At 39.3% G+C, this 18,297-nt stretch overlaps 1 protein-coding gene across 3 annotated transcripts in view; it reads left to right on the top strand.

Annotated features, from left to right (window-relative positions):
- Positions 1–18,297, top strand: part of cadm2a (cell adhesion molecule 2a) — a 218,956-nt gene that overhangs the window by 168,399 nt on the left and 32,260 nt on the right. For all 3 annotated transcript variants that reach the window (XM_051937235.1, XM_051937234.1, XM_022207754.2), the window contains 2 exons: positions 11,595–11,747; positions 15,114–15,251. In XM_051937235.1, the coding sequence (XP_051793195.1) occupies positions 11,595–11,747; positions 15,114–15,251 (291 nt within the window). The remainder of the gene's footprint in view (positions 1–11,594; positions 11,748–15,113; positions 15,252–18,297) is intronic.

The raw sequence follows: 18,297 nt of genomic DNA on the forward strand, positions 1-18,297 counted from the left end.
TGAAGACGGCGCACAAATCAGTCTGCTCACCGGTGATGTATGCTCTGCTACATGTGCTGCAGACACTGCTGAATGGACTGTAAACAGTGGAGTTGAAGCTGAGCAAAAAGTTACCTCAAGCATTTTTTTCTGCATTATGTTCTGTAACAAAAAAAAAACTTTGCATGTGGGACAGCATATACACCAACACTGATATATTTGCGATAGCCTGATTAAACTTCTACAGCCTACAGCACTCCCTTGATCCCTGTCTCTTCTTTTTAATTATCTGTCCACTTCTGCTTTCCAGAGTATTGCAGGATTGTGGTTTACCTGTCCTTATAGGCGCCATAAAGTATTTACCCACAGCACACATTTGGTAGAAGTAAATACATTATAGCTTTGTTTATAGTGTACGTAACTTGTGCAGCAGGCTATTGTGCTAGCAGTTGTAAGAGAAAATGCTGTGGGTATTTCTCAACTAGAGTATCAGTAATTAGAAATGCTCCATTGAGATGCGGGTTATCTTACCTTGAGAGAATCTGACTGCAACGGTGACATTACTTGCTCTGTGGTAGTGTGCTATTTCTCCAAGGTCACAAAATAAAACACTTTATTTCAAATTGATTGCATTTTTTCCAGTCTTAATTCACCTCCTGACATCAGGAAACCATTTCTTGGCTGGTCAAGCATACACAATTACTGGCACCTCTTCCTCCTGTTTACATTGTCGAATAATGTTTTCTTTGTCGTTGCTGTTGCTACTGCCAGTGTCATCTGAGGCCTGCTTTTTAAAAGTATCGTTTAAAAGCACTGTTATAACAAAATGTGATTTTGTCGCTTCCAAACAGAACAAACATTTTTTTCATGTGGCTGCTACAGATTCAGTTTATTTACCTCAATATTATTCGATACGTGCAGTTATGCTAGTGAGTATATCTTTGTGTATAACCAGTATAACAATTTGACATTGGAATTAGCTTTGACACCATTTCTGCAAAATGTTTTATCGACACTTTAAAATGTTGCCAGATGTAAATTTTAAAGCCACTTTTATGGTCTTGAGTTAGATTGGTCTCGGCTGCAGAAAAGAAAAAGTGGCCATAAAAAGGTCACAGTGTCTCTATAACTTTCAACTCCGTTTGAACTCAGCGAGTCTTCTGAGCTCAGTGCCACATGGCCACTGGTGTAATGCAGTTTCTCTTCTATGTGAAATACAAGGTGCATTCTGAAGAATGGCTCATTTTAATGCCTGATTGCTGCAGGGGTTGTATTTACTTCTTTTTGCTTTTAGCGCCCCAACCTTAGCATATAACTGTATCTGCTGCTTCTTGACATATATGTGAGCAATAATGTGTTAATGTTGTTTGAAAAATGATCAAACCATCTTCTGAACCTGTGGTGGACATTTCTGCTGTGCCATCTGCAGACTGATTGAATCTGCTTAAGCATTAAGATTGCTGTTATGGGTGAACAGCTAAGGGCCAACTGCTCCTTTTTAGGCCCCCAAGCTGCTGAATATGAAACTGTTTGGGTCCTCAGATGTCAAATATTCAGCTGTCTGAATCAATTTGCTGGCTGTTTGTGGCTGTATGTGCGTACGTATGAGTGTGCATTTGTAAGCACACATATACGTGTGCACGTGGAATGCCAACCACTGCACCTCCCCTGTACGCGACCATGAAAGCTTTGATGCATTCAGAGTATCCGTGCCTGAGCAATTTAGGGGATGTGCTTTTAAAAGTTTTCCAAAGTAAATAACAAAATAAGAAATGCCTGACAGACTTTTTATTAAACAGATAGCAGAACTTTCTCTCAAAACTTAATCTTAGCAGGAAAGTTAAACTTTTGAGACAGCTGTCTTTTTTTTTTTCTTTTCCTGGAAGAGTGCCTCTATGAAACATCCTTTCATATCGGCCCGAAGATTGGTACGGTGTTCTGTCTGATAGAAAAAAACTTGACTGTAAATCTCCAAAGATCCCTAACAAGTCCCCTCTCTCCAAGACAAGGACCATAAAACATGAGAGGAAGGAAAAGAAGAAAAAGGAGACGGAATGTAGGCCTTGGTGGGATAAAGGAGAGGAATTAAGGAGGCATTTTATGAGAGCTTTCAGATGCAGTTATCACCTCTGAAAGACACAGGCAAACTTTTTTTTCTGACCTTGAGCATTCTCATTCTTCCTTTTTCATGCCACCTCTCTTTACACACATCTATGTTTGAGCATTCAGCTTCAGATTTTATAAAAAAATATATATAAATAAATAAAAAGCCTGTTCTATTTACTTGGGTTTGCAGTGTGCTTAGTGGTGCAGACAACTACAATAATTAAAAGCAGAGATCTGTATAGTTGTCATTGTGTGTTGGCTGCAGATTAGAGAAACTGGTGTCAGACAAATGTCAGCTCTGTTTGTTCGACTGTAAAGCAGGTTGGGGTGACAAAGAGACTACACTGTCAAACGAAGCAACATTTCCAGCTCTTAGTGACTTTATTAGTCGAACCACTTATCATTTGCAGGGTGTCGAGAAAAATACCTGAGGCAAATGAGAATAATTAGCTCTCACTTAGTGGCAGGCTTATTCCTTCTCTCTTCCGGGAGAGAGTTGTAGAGTACAAGAGTTGGGAGTGAGAAAACACATTTTATAATAGAAGTTGAAATTAAGAAATTTTTGACAGGATTTTTTTTGCCTCATCAAAAGAGCTCAGAAAACATTGTCCATCTTCTTTCAAAGGCTGCACAGCGTCATCTTGAAGAATAGCTGTAGTGGTTACCCCAGAATAGTATGTACCTCCGTATAGACCGAGGTACGTGTTCTTCTTCTCTTGAGCTGCAGGGGGAAAATGTATTCCTCTGCAAAATACAATAGAGTTTATGGGCAGGAGCTGTCTCCTCACTGACCCGCTTCTCACAAGGACTTAATGAAGTAGGGCTGGCAAAGGTGTCCCACTGAACTCAGCATGGCAGGTAGAGACTGATGAAAGAAAATCATTCCTGTCACAGGAAAAAATCTCCACAAGCCAATTACCGTGTGGAGTATGGCACATTTTACATTTTAAAAAGCCAGTTTGCCTCAGAAAGGTGTAACAGGTAATGGAGGTTGAGGAAACGGCTGAGATACAGAATATACATTAAGCTTTTCAATAAGCATTGCATTCTGGTACGTTCTCTGTCTCCCTATCACTCCCTCACACACACATTCACACCGACAAATTCAAGTCCCCAGATGGGTTGTTGACAAGGAAAAGAGAAACAGCCACATCCAGACACAGGCAGCTGAATGTATATTCTGAAATTTGCACTTTTCTCATTATAAAACTGTGTCACTTGAATGAGCAAACACCTGCCAAGGTTCTATACTAATACATATTGTCCCTGCCTAGATGAAGGGACAGGAAAGGGGGAAGGAGAGGAGACCAGTGGGAAGAAGGAGAGGAAAGGGCAAAAGGGAGGAGATGGAAGCAAAAAAAGGAGATAAAGCAAAATGTGCAAAGATGAGAGGCTAAAATGGAGTGAGTTTGGAGTCATGACTGTTTGTGTGTGCATGTGCTCTGTATGCCTATACAATAAACACATCCCCAATGTACAAATGTAATTACCATTCCCCCGCACAGACATGCCACACACATCATATTTCCTCACCTGCTGCTTTTAAAAATGGAAAAGAGAAGCCACAGAAAAGTAGCAGATATGTGCTATGTGCCTGTATATTCAGAGAGATAACAAATTAAAGGGAAAAAAATTGAGGGCACACAGTTATGTGGTGGAGGCATTTTGTCTGTATGGTGTGGGTCCACTTGGTCGTTTAGAGGGAAGGTTCAGCTATATCCTAAGTTGTTCTGAGTATGTACCTTTCTTCTATAATGAAACATTTCCTATCCTGATAGGAGTGGTTTCTTCCAGCATGGCAGTGCCCGTATCCATAGGGCTGAATGTATGGCCGTTGCAGTCACCAAATCGACACCCAACTGAACACCTATAGGAGATTTTAGACTCACCTGTTAAAGTGCGTGCCCACAGGGGTGCATTTGAGCATGACGCCACTTTCTACTCTTTGGACACTTGATTGGCATATGACTAAGTATCGCCATGATAAATGATTGAGAGGTGCTCTCTGGCAATAAACCGTTACAGGCTACACCCTCCTGCAATTGTGCAGACACTGGCTTCATTCATAGGCCACATTTCATGCTGGACTAACATTATAGCTTGTTTGAAATCTGTTGCTTATATTAAGAAAATTATTCACTGAAATGTTGTTCTTAAAACTTTTGATGCAAGAAATACGCCACTGACCAAGCTGGTAGCTGATCGGTGTCGGCACAAACCAAAGCCCAATCATTTGTTAGGGACATAAATCATTAATATGGATTTTTTTTTTAATCGTTAATTTGCAACATTAGCAATCAATGCCCAAATTCACCAATTCTCTTTTGCTGATATTACATGATACGAGCTGCAACTACTGTAACTCTGCTACATATGCTACTGAGATAAAATAATACTATCCTCGCTGATCCCAGCTTCTTGTGAATATACAAGAGTTGGTCGGATTCCATTAAGTGTTACAGACGTTCATCATGGTGGTCAATTGCTAGCAAAGCTCCCAGAAGAAGCTTTACCTGGTGGCACTACAACAAATGAACATTACACTGCCTGACATGCATGTAAAGAGTACATTTTTTGCTGTCCTTTTAAACGTGTGGAGCCACAGCACACCCTAACCTCTCGGCTTTACACTGAAATAGTGCCATAGCAGAACTCTACAACAAGGTCTGTGGCCACCTACCTAACATTAACAGCTTGGATACGGAAATGCAGTTTTTCCCTTTAAGCATTGTAGAGTTATTTAGTATTCAAGGATTGACAGTGGATCAATTTTATTGCCTTTAATGTACTTGAAGTGTGCATTATTAAGGAAAATGTTACCTGACTGACACTCAGCATTGGTAAATACTAAATATTAGATGACTTGAGTCAGCTCAGCAGCAAAAAAAAGACTTGATCGTGAATTTTTGAAAGGGCTGAACGCCCCAGAATTGTAAAAAGTAGCGAGGTCGTATCTTTTTTTTTAAATTTGTCACCCATCAGAATTTACATGTGTTGAACTGTATATAATCACAGAGTAAGTTGGCGGCCATGCTGTGGCCATCTGGGCAGTGATGCTTTGCAGTTTTAGTGATCCTCTACTACTGATGAATCACAAAACCATCGCCTGTGTGTGATGACAAAGTTAAGATTTCTCATGTCGAGCGGCAAAGTGACTTTCACACCTTTTGTTCAATTTGTTGTAAACAAAAAGTAAATGATGAACAACAGCCTTTTGGCTGTAGTTGAGTAATGTGTTGTAACTGTGATAGTTGACCCTGACACAGGTCTGACTGTACTGTTGACAAATTTGGATGCTGTATTGTTTTCTGTACAGTGTTAATGATAATCTTGTTAATACATCAGAAACATTAAAAGAGATCCACAATTTTCTTTATTAGCTGAACATTTACTAACGGTATCGATTGACCATATCATTGGTACCAAATTACTTAGTTGTCTCCAGAAGATATGTAAAATTCTGCCTCAATAAAATAAAGCGTTACTGCTTTGGATCAGCACTCATGCACACTGTTAACCGGACCATCCAGTATCACACGGTGATAAGGTGCAGATCAACAAGGCATAAAAGTCTGTGAAAGTTACCATATAAGAAGTTTTTATTAATTTGCTGTTCATTAAAGGCTATAGTTGCATGTGACATCATACACAGCGTGTTTGTGTCCAATCCACTGTTAGCTTCAATAAGACCGTCTCACCAACTGAGTGTTTTCCCTGAGAATACAAATGTCACTTCTCAATTAAAAGAAACAAGGCATCTTTGACCTTCTCTCAGTGTGGCTTCTCTCCGTCTCACTTTTCAAAGATGGGCCTTTTGTTACATCCTCTATAGATTTATTGTCTTTTTCCTGAAAAAAAAAAAGAGATAACTGGCACTGTCCAACTCTTCCGTCCCTCTCTAAACACTGTTTTCAAACAGAGTCTTATAGCGCTGGTGTTGTGGCCGTTTACTCTGATCAGTCTTGGCCGCATTCAGAGGAGCCCCAACACGGAAGGCTCCTCTGAGCCAACGGCCAGCAGCACTTGTAATTAGATGAAAAATCTTCCTTCTCCCACGGGGCTTCTGAATAGCAAGCTGCATCTGCTTTGGCAAACTTACAGTTGTCACGTCTCAGGGTACTCTTTGCTAGTTCTGCTGAGATTAACACAATCAAATGTATAAAATAGAGCTCTCTGGCTCTTTATCTTGCACATACACACATTCGAAGCTCTATGTACCTAACAGGCAGCAAAATAGACAGAGGTGTATTGACCATTTGTTGCAGAAACAAATCCAACTTTGATGCTGACAAACGCTGCTTTGCTTTCTGCCTCTCTTTCTATATACATGTAGAGACACAGACTAAAGCTCAATGAGCAAAAAAATATGGTTGTACATTCGGTAAGGAGTTATTGTGGAATACAAATCTGCCACTCTTTGATGTTGACAACAACACTATCCTCCATGAGCACATTCAGGGCTGTCGGCACTAATGGTCTGTAATGGATGGCAGGCAGCTACAGCACCTTCGCAGACAAACAGCACAGGCTGCATTCCTTTCCTTCCTCTCACTGTCAATATCCAGCCTTCCACTGAGCATAGGCTAAGGGAGCAGGGGTTACATGGAACGGGAGAAGACAAAATAGTGTTGGACTGTACTTTGTTTTGCATGTGATAGAAAAAAAATATGAGTCTTTTGTATTGTATGTAGATGTACGGGTGTGTGTTTCTTGCATATCAAAGGTCTTTAAGCTCTCCAATTCTTAAAATATTTAAAATGTTGGCAGACTGAATGTGGTGGCCAATAATTTGACTGCATCAGCTCCTGGCCTCCAGCTCACCTTAACCCAGTCCAACCTCTTCTCCCACTTCTCTCCTTGCACTCTGAAGAACGTTGTTATTAGTCTTGCTGGAGGAAAACACTTTCTCCCCTTGCTGATGAACTTGATCAGTTGTCCTGGTGTCCCATTGGTTTGCTGCTTCATAGATCCATCCTGCTCAGAGATATTTGCTACACGCAGGAGTTCTGTATCCCCTTGGATGAGTGACCTGATGCGCCCTAACAGGATATGGGCTTTTTCCACTGACCTTGTGCAGTGTGTCTTTTCCCAAAAACCCACCTGTGGAGGTTTTCTGAAGATGGGAGAGAGTCTGATTGAAACAGAAAAGAAAATCTGAAGGGATCCAACTCCCACAATTCAACCCATTCAGTCTGTTTTGTGTTTGGTAGGTTTCATTTTGTCTAGACTCCTTAGAAAACCAGTTCCACTTCCTTTGTCTTTCGACTTTCTTCGGCCTCCTCAAGGCATTTTACCTGGATCCTCTCTCTCGTCTTTTCTGCTTCTGTTTTTCCCCTTTGCTTGAAGTGGGCAATTCAAAGAGGGTGTCTTTCCTCGCTCTGGTTCCCAATTATGTCCAAAGTTCTGTGAATCAAAAGCAAAAGTCAGAGTCTGAATGGGGAAAATAATCAAGACAAAACCATCTAGGCAGCAGCATTATTCAACTGTCGCCTCTACCGATGTGGGACTTTGTTTACAAGGTTTGGTGTGTTTGATTCAAAGTAATTTTGTCACAGTTTTTTTACTGTATTAATAGCCTTACCAGTTATATTGTGATTTCATGCTTATATATAACACCTTTCATGTTTCTAAACCCAGCTTGAATCCACCCTTCCAGGGGTATCAGAATGATCCTGCTTTTTGGCATCACAACTACCCCAATTTTCTGCCTCTAAGTACTGAAAAATGCATAAACCCATGATTGGATTATGAAATTCATAAGTTCAAAATTTGCAAGAAGTTTGATTCTGAATTGATAGTTAAGAATCCTCACATTAATTGTAACTGGAGTGTTGAATGATCTGCGCTCATTGCTGTGTCATGCAGGTGATGATTGACTGGAAGTTTTGAGATTACCACTTATTCAATCAAATTGCTTCAGCTGGTTCACTTTACAATAAACCCCTTTCATTATCGATGTGAATGCACTGTCACTAAGTTCACGCCTCGTTATTTTTGCTTAGACAGACCAACAAATGAGAAAATTCTATATACTTTTCAAAGAACTGTCTATCCACATCCCTCGATCTCTTGCAGCTTTTGAGAATGGGATGTCGAAGAGAAGAAAAGGTGAAGGCAGAGTTGCACTGCGACAGTTAGTGAGCCAGCAGCAGTAAATGTAATTTCTGACATTTGCCGGCTGATACTTTCTTGCCCAGAGCAAATAAGACAACAGTTGAATTGAAGCATTGTTTAACTTGTACACATTCATGGGTTAGGAGAGGTGCCTGAGTAGACAGAATGAGGTCTGCAGGTGGGAGGAAGGAGAGAAACTGACAGAAAGAAAGACAGAAAGATACACGGAGGCAAATAGAATTATTTGTCTGGAATCGGTTCAAATAATCTGTTCTTTGTCTTACTTTATTCTTTGGGACACAATCTATACATTTGTGTGTGTGTACTGTACATATTGGCATTAAACATAACTATCTTTTCAGGACAAGCTTTGCCATTAACTGAACTGGCAGTGCGTTGGACTAAAACTAATTCGGTAGTCCTTCACTGATAGCCATGTGTAGTTCTACACACACAGAAACAGGAATGTACTGTCACCAGTGTAAAGCATAAAGATATGTCATGTGCTTATATCAACGTGTCACGCCTGCTCAGGCTCAGTGCACAGCATGTAGAGATAACCGGTGTTGCGAGGAACAGGAAGGGACAGAACAAATGCAGTAGTAAATGAGAGAGAGCAGCTGTCGTTTAGCCAAACTGATTACAACTCTGTTGCCATTTACTGTAGGTGTTTAGCCTGGAAGCGGCAAAGCAAAGCAGTCCATCCCTCGGCAGGCCAAATGACACGAGATAGCTCACTGACATTTCTCTACGTTTGTCAGTTCCGTGATCACTGCAGCATGCATACACACAAGCTGTAAACGCTTGTGTTACTAACCCCTCCTTTCACAGTTACCTGAAGGGCTTGAAATGTACCAGTGTCTGGCATTTACAAAGGCACAGCAGCCGATATGTTTAGATTCTTTTCTGTGCAGCGACCAATGCTGCCTGCTCCAGACAGTTTGCATGGCAGCAGAATTAGATCGCCTCTTTAAGTATTGCATTAAAATGTATGGAAATCAGAATGCATCAGGTATGATGTGAATAAGACTAAAAGTTTGTGCAGGAAATGTGTTATTTGCACCAGACTTTCCATAGTTGCGATGAATTGTCAGGTGTAGCGTGCATAATAGTGGGAGCAGGGGTACTGTTGTGCCGAGAAGAATAGTTTGGTACAAGTAAGTCTTTTGTTTCCTGTTTGTTTTGTACTGCTGGTCAGTGACTTTATTTCTTATGAATCATCTTTTCATACTGGGATGCATTGAGAAGAAGAAGAATCTTATTCAACTGGCATGAATGCCAACAAACAACGGTGATCTGTTAAATATGAAGAGAGCAGGAGTGTTTGTTATAGATTTTGATAAAAGCCTGGCCTGTATCTTATTCTTATTAGATAAATATTAAAATACACCAGTCAGCCACAACATTAAAACCCCCTGTTTTTTTGTGTTGTTGTTTTTTTTTTTTCCACCTGTTGTTTCATTGTTGCGGCTAACATGCATTTTATCAGGTATTATGTCAGTAACTGGTACTAGTGACAGATATAGATCAGTAATGAGTAATCATTCCAGAAATTGGTATTTCTTGAACAAACAAAAAACCCAAAATATGGTAGTACAGTTAAACTGCGATTATGTCTGTGCAATTTTCAAAATAGCTCATTCCAATGTTAATTAGCATGATGTGGTTGACATTCTTATACTATATATTATAATATGTTATCTATTTTTTGTGTATGAATGTTTGAAATGTGTTATACTTTAATTAGGGTTTGTGCTTTAGTCACGTTATTTATGTGGATTAGTGCAGATTAGAGAATGATTTTTTTTTTTTAACGCCTGCTTAAAGCTTTGGGTTATAGTACTTTACATACCTGGGGTGTCAGACAATCTTTAAAGTACTGTACAAATACTTTGTGTAATGACTTTTACTGGTTAAATCTATCTAGAGTGTGTTTTACATTTTGAAAGACTTTTTATAAATTATCACAGGAAAGGAATATTATTTCACGTGGCCTCACATGAAAACCTCTGTGCACAATTCATCATGCTTCTCCTCTGTTGAACCAAAACACACACACACACACACACTTGACTTGAACATGGAGAGACTCCGAGTCACTTTCATGGAGATTCAAAGCAAGGCCTCTTTGGCTGCTCATATTAAAAAGGTTTGTAGAAAAGCATTGTGCTTGCTAAAGGAAGGCTTGAATCAACCTCTTGAGTAGCCAAGGCCTCAGACACAGCACGATAGAAACGTTTGCACACTCAGCAAATGACATCGGTCTTTTCATAATGGAGAAACCAGGCTTTTATGTGGTTTTGTTTTGTTCCTCACAATGCACGCCTTACACACAGTAGTCATGTCATTTTCAAGGTGTCACCTCACTGTGAAATCTCAGCGACTGCTCCAACTGCAACACAACTATGAAGTATAGAGTCTGGTTTGAAGAATGTGAAGTATGTTCCAACCAGCCATCCAATCTCAGCAAATCTATTTCAACCCTCACATCTTGCCAAATTCTCATTAGGCCTCTCTCTGCCCGTTATTGCCGTATTGATTTCCATTCTGTTATATCTTTTAGAAGATTACATTTTCATATAAGTAAATGTCTACAACGGTTTCCAGCAGAGAAAACTGTAGGAGTGCGGTTTACCATAGAGGTGTGCTGATGCATTCATTCTGAGATTGAAATAAAAGTTCCGTTTTAAGGTCAAAATTTTCCAATTTCCTATGCATTTAAATCAATTCATACATATATTATTTACCTTACATAGCATGGTGTGCTTGTCACAAGTATGATTTTACTTCCAAGTAGTAAACAAAGAAAATGAGCTAATTTTGGTATCGGCATAAACCATACGATACATTAGCATTCAGAATAAATAGGCTAAATTGTATTTCTTAGTACAGATGGGTGAAGTATAAGAAGCATATTTATAAATAATGCTAAAGGCAGAGTTACCCATATTTTGTGGCCTCACTGTGCGCACCGAAGAAGGTTTGAGTTAAGATGCTCTCTTGTGTGTTTGTCTCATTAAATTGGGATTTTGCTGTTTCTTTAACAATAGACATATGTTGACATTAGTAATAGAATGCAAAATATTAGCATACCATTGATCTCTCTTTTCTGTTTTGCTGTTTCCTGCAGCTCTGATCCTGAATTGATCTCTCTTATTCTTCCTCTTTGACTGTCTTTCTTCTATAACATCCGTTTGATTTTGTATATGTCTAGTGAAACCTCCAGTACACATATAGAATGGACAACAATATTTACCAAATGATACAAAATACAAGAGAAATAACTAAATGGCTACTAAATATTGCACCTCTCATATCAGTGTTTTGTGGCTGCTGGTTTCCTGATATTTCAGCATGTTTGGTAACTGTCTGTCTCTGTCTGTTTCTATCTCCAGCTTTAAGGGACAACAGGATTGAGCTCATTCATGCATCGTTCTCGGAGTTAACCATCAGTATCAGTGATGTCACGCTGACTGATGAAGGCATGTACACCTGTTCTCTCTTCACCATGCCTGTCAGAACAGCCAAAGCCTACCTGACCGTTCTGGGTAAGTAGAAAGACTAAATTCCTGAATAAATGTAATGTTCGTTTGTATTGATGTAGTTCCTGTTTCTGTGCAAATCCCTCCAATCTGTCTTGCTTTACCTGACTAAAACAATTCAAGCATATCCCACGATTAGCTTGGGCACTGTCGAGAAAGCAGGTGGGGATTGTTGCTTCCAGCTGTGGAGCACATGTTTGTAGAGCAAGCAAAAGGGAAGGTTAAAGAAAATAAGAGAGTAAAGAAAAAGTTCTATTTCTTGCTCACATTAGTTTTGTGGCTGCAGTACCTTATGGTCTGCATAAGCTGCTATTTGTAGAAAAAAAGGCATCTCTGCATTTTCTTATTCCCATGGCTCCCTATGCAGAATGCTCCAAATGGAAGCTCTTGTTCTTTGAGTCTTAGGTGCTGACTAATGTTAAAATCCATTTACTGTGGAAACTTTAGATTTTAACACAATAATGCTTCAATTTTTTTTCTAGTCCTACAGTAAGAATAGCCTAAAATGCATAGTATGATACATTCTTATTAGCTACAGTATATTTGTCAAAACCTATTAATTAAAGGATAAAATTAAGCTTTGGCCAAGGAAATGGAAATTTGTTTTGTTTTGCTTTGTTTTTGTTTTTTTTGCAGACCCAGGAATATTTTACAGGAATATTTTCAAAATTTCATAATTGTGTGAAATCGCTTAGAAATCTCTTCATACTTCTCTATGGGTTGAGTTCACATATGAACATTGATGGTTTGATAAAAACTGAAAACTGTTGCAGCCTTGGTGGAGCTTTTTGTGAATGGGGTCTCACGTTAATGTTTTTTTAAATGAATTCGTTGATTTACCATGGTTAGAAATAGCCTGTTGCCTCATGCCTGCATCCTGCAGGCAAATATAAACATACTGTTAGTACCTCCCTCTCTCAAGTCGTGTTTCTATTGTGTTTATCGCCTCACACAAACATTGTCTCATTTCCTGCCACCGGGCTTATTATCTTGCCAATTAGTTTTCGCTAATGTTAATAGATGTGCTACTGCACTCCAGGACCATTTGCTGGCTCTCTGTTTAACAAGCATTCTGAGAATTAGAGACATTAAAGGCTACTGCTCAATAAGGATATGGAGAAAATTATTTTTGTAATATTAAACAATAGTTAATGGTGCAAGCCAGGAAAAAGAGATGGAGATTTAGTAAACATACAAAATGTGCTGGAAATGGCCCGGTTTATCAGCCACTGTTTCAGGACAGTGAGTGCCGGGAATGAACACAAGAAAACATTGAATGAATGATTTGGACAAGGTACAAATTTTCTAAAATGACCGTGTAAGCTTTATAGTCAGATCTTTTGATGCATCAGTACATTTGTTTTTTTATTATTATTACTACAAAAATGGCTTGAAAAGCTTTAGGGGAGAAGTCCTGAACAAGTCAAACTTTCAACCTGATGTTGGTGCTCGATATAACAGTTACGGGGTCATCAAATTTATTACAGTACACCCTGATTGGAACTTTAGTGCGTGTAATAAATTTCATTGCAATCGTGCAATAGAAAAGTCACGGATCACCAGAGACACTAGAATTCATCTACTGGAGGCCATGAATATCTGTGCAAAATTTCACGGAAATCGATCCAGTTGGTATTTCAGTCTGAACGAAACACACACACACTACCATTCCTAGAGCCGTGCCACTAGCCTCGCTAAAAATGCATGACGTGAGAGGCTTAGAACTCAATTCAAACATATGAAAACAGTGCAAAAGTTCAATTATTAACAGAAACTTACATTGACTTTGGCTTGATATAGCTGTGTCAAGATGCATCCTCTCACTCTTACTTTGCACAAAATGCATATGTATGTGTACATTAACATAAAGCAGTGTGATCACAGTGACCTCAGGAATTATCAGTGAAATCCACTTTTCTGTTTTTTTTCACCACGCTTCGGAAATCAGGGGTTTTTTTCATGTCTTCAAAGCGCTCTTGGTCATGCTTAGCAGTCATGCACGCACACTAACACACCATAGCACAGACCAATCCATAATGCACAAATGAGCAGAGAGACACATATACCCACATGGCTCTACACACACACACACACACACACACACACACACACACACACACACACACACACACACACACACACACACACACACACACACACACACACACACACACACAAAGTGAAGGTTTAAAGCTTTGCAGCGTCTTGCCACCCAAGAGGAACGTGACTGTATAAGATGAACATTGTATTTGATCTGCTCTTATTCAGTCTGGCAGAAAAGCCATCAAAAATCTTTCTGAGTTAAGCCACACTTACTCATTCACCCACTTACACACACCACAGTAGTTAGATGTAGTGACACTTTACAGTACTTTATGCTCCTTAAAACTATCGACCGAACCAATTTGCTAAGAAAAACACGTATATTAAAAATTACTTGCATAAGATTTAGCTTCAGATAAGGTTAATAAGGAGCAGATCGCACTTTTTGATGCATCTATGAGACACAGCAATTGTTGGGATTATGTATGCAGCTTGTGCCTTCACACAAATGGTAAACATAAAAAAGGGGGACCTTTAACTGTGGTAATAAACCTTACAAGAGGTGGTGAGACAGACAAGGCGAGAGCCAGTCAATGGCATTGACTGACAGACCTTTCAGTCACTCAGCCTGAGGCAGACTTATTGCTCATTGACATTAGAAGGCCAGACACTACACACTTAAAACACTCATTATAGGAAAGGCCAGTAATTAACATTTTCTGGACAATACCGTGGCTTCATGTGTTGTCACAAACCTTTGCTTCAACACATGTACACAAACACACTCAAATAACAAAAACAGATTTTTTTTCACTTACACTTTGTACCATAATAATTTGGGGACCATAGAAGTCAGTCTGTGGAGCACCCAGAGGAACCTTGATATTTTTCTTAGAGGACACATTGCTGTTGAATTTTTTAAATGTCATTTTTCAATTCTGTGAACATCACAAACAAAACTCCATTCAACCCTATTACATTTGAGTTGAAGCAGAGGCAGATGTCTTATAACCGGGACAAAATAAATCAAAACTAACTGCAGGACTAGGAACCACTAGATGTAAGTGAGAAATTTGTTTCCTGTAAATCAGACCTTTAAAGAAAGGGATGACCGGGTGCTTAGAAAAACTATCCATCCGTGTGACAGCAACAATCTTCCCTGATGTGTGTCCTGCTCAAGGAAGCTTTGTAGTCTGCTCTCTAATGTCCCTGCAGGTGGGCAAGCTGGAGGAGAATTTCCAATGAGGCAAAATAATATTATTGTTGCATAATGACGTGCCGCTGTGCGTGAATTGGTTCCATCGCTGTGATTTCCATTACATCCTTCAGGTGTGCCAGAGAAGCCAGAGATCGATGGCCTGACAAAGCCTGCCCTTGAGGGAGACCAGATCACTCTGACCTGCATCACTCAGGGCAGCAAGCCCGCCGCCGACCTGCGCTGGTTCAGGAATGAAAAGGAGGTCAAAGGTACGTAGCATCTCTATCTGTATTTACATCTGCATTGTTTACGGCTGCATGGATGGTGAAACATGCAGCGTAGCGGAATGTCATGCGGACACTGTCAGGGAGAATGTGGCCTCGCTTTGCCAGCCCATTCTGTAGAATATAAGAGCCTGGCTGCAGCACACTGTTAATCACCTATAGGTGGGTAAAAATGCTCTGGCTTGTTTGTACTTTCTGCAAACCAATCACAGTCGAGGTGGGCGTAGCACAGGGCTTTAGTTTTAACACTCCCTAAAATTATTACAGGTGGAATAGTTTTGGTAGAACATTTGCTGCAGGGAGATGAGCATTTTCATCAAAACTGATGTCCTCCCACAAAACTACATGATCTAAATCCTCTTGCAAAACTAAAAATATTTAGTGTGGTAGGTTGCTCACCCAGGGTTGGTTGTTGTTGTTGTCGTGTCATTTAGCAAAGAAAACAGATACACGCAAACAGCAGAAAGGAAGGTTGATACTTGCATCTTATGAATGCGATAGGATTACATAAATCTATCACTCTTTCTATAACCAGAATTAAAACTTTTTGCTGAAAATTGGTTTGTTTTTTGACATTGCCAAGATTTGGCTCTTTGGCAACACAATTACCTTACTAGTACAAACAAAACTGAGGCTGTGAATGTCTTAGAAAACATTTTCTCAGTGAACCAGTTTAGTTACTCTACAATTTCTGCCACTGAACAACGCCACCAATATTTTTTGCCTTTAGTCCTGTTCTAACAGTATCACTTAATTACAGCAACAATTAATAACTATCTCCTGATTTACCACTATTTTAATACTTGACATTATTTCCCTCTGGAGCAAACTCAATAAGAACAATTTTCTCTTTGGAGAGAGTAAGAAAAAATATTGGTTATCACATTTCAATATGGCTTAGACTGTGCTTTGTAATAAACAAACAGAGAACAAATGTAGCAGAAAGTACTCATTTGTGTTTCAAAATGCATTCAAAACGGTAGAAAGTCTTTGTTATAAAACTGGCACCGTGAAACTGCTGTAGCGGCTGTCTCAACAGTGTGTTTTTGTTCTGAACAAGTTGTTTCTAATAGAGCAGATTCAGCATGTGTCCTCTGGCCTGAGACCGATACATTAACCTCCCTTGTTATCTGAGGGCTGTTCTAAATCTCACTGACTGGACTACATACCTCATTTCCACCCTGCTCCTGCTCTGTTCTACTTGATGAACCATCCGCTATGTAATTGTTTGAACGAAAGAGGGAAAGAGAGAGAGAGAGAGCGAGACTGCTGAAGAAAAAAAAGATTAGGACATGAAACAATTAAATTAAGTTTTTGAGAAAGATGGAAACAGATGCGGTTTTGTATCAAGTGGCAGATAAAAGGCAGATAGCAAAATGCAAATCACCCTTTTTCTAATTTAAATGCAAGATTGGATCGAAAATCACAGTGATTTTTTTTTTTAAGCTGTCAAAAACAATGCAAATGTTTGGAAAGACGCTGTCAGAATCTTTGTATAACCCAGATCACTGAAACTCAGTAATGAGAATAACAACCAGCCAGGTGTTGCACATCCTAAAAGCCCAATTAAAGGTAGTAGAATTTTCTTCAGGAGAAGTATTTGGGATATACAACACAGACACCTCACGGAGTTCATTTCCCTGCTCATATAAAGGCTTAATAAGGCACAAAAATACCTTTTTTTGCCAAACAACGCATGATTTTTTTGTCTTATTAACAATGCATATTAATAGTTTTCTTTCTACTGTCATAGGCAGCTTTAACTAGGTCTGTCATCTATGTGGCACACATTTATTTTTGTAACTAAGTTTGTGTCCTGTGTGTTTTCAAGTAAAGTATTTCAAATAGCTTCAGCGATGCACATTACTACTGCAATAGACACCTTTTCAATCACCTTTTCCCCAAACAGCACTGAATCACCATGCTAACTGCTAATTGTCTCCCTGTTCGTCTGCTCATGAACACAGACATCATAGTAAAGTGAATTCAATTGGAATGAAATACTTACTTCTTACTTTCTACTATTTTAAGTTATTTAAAAAAATGTATATAATCCCCAAGCTGCAAATTGTTGTTTGTTTTACACCTTTTTTAATCCAACTATTCGCTGGTTTTGTAATTTATTCTAATATTTTGTCTCACCACTTTGTATTGCTTTTGTTTTCCTTCTGAACAAGCATATAGAAACACACTAATTAGCAGAGTGAGTATTTTTTCGCACAAGTTTTTTTGTGTCTCCTTGGACCATTATTGCTTCTCCCAGTGGCCCACTACTGAGAGAAGAGCTCCCTGTAAGGCAAATGAAAATGTAGCAGGGACATTATGTTCTTTTAATTTACCGCTGAAAGTTAACAGGTAGTCAGAGATATCCTTGGTGGCTCGAAGTGAAGGTGGTCTCGAAAGGATACGCGCTCTCATTAAGGTCAGATGCTATAATTCTCTCCTCAACTTGGCACACGACTGTCTTTAATTTGGGCCTTGTACATTTTTATATCAGCATATTATTCACTGTGACAAGGTTGTGCTTCTTTACCCAGAAAGGGCACATTCCTCTGTAGAAATTTATTCTGCCGTGCACATGCTTTGATGCCAGCGAGATGTGTTTATACTGTGTGTGTGTGTATATATATATATATATATATATATATATATATATATATATATATATATATATATATACATACACATAATATGACACCTGCATTATGATTTTTTTCTTCTTGTTAAAGAAATCTTGGTAACACTGTGCCAGAACAGAAAGCAGCACCTTGAGACTTAATACAAATGTCGGATTAGAAGATAGTTGTCAGATCCACTATTGGACTCGTCAAGAATTTCGATCGCAGGTGATGTTCGGCCCTCTCTGAATTCACTGAAAGGCTCTTTCAGTGTCTGCCATTACACCCTTTCTACCCAAGCTTAAGTCCAGACAGCTCAGCCTGCTATCTGGCATTAGGGTTTCCCAGGGCCCAGATCAGCAAGCCGATAAGAACCAATCAATGGTAGTTTTCCACACAGTTTTAAGCAGATA

The sequence above is a fragment of the Acanthochromis polyacanthus genome, chromosome 17, assembly GCF_021347895.1.
Source record: "Acanthochromis polyacanthus isolate Apoly-LR-REF ecotype Palm Island chromosome 17, KAUST_Apoly_ChrSc, whole genome shotgun sequence".
Classification (NCBI taxonomy): domain Eukaryota; kingdom Metazoa; phylum Chordata; class Actinopteri; family Pomacentridae; genus Acanthochromis; species Acanthochromis polyacanthus.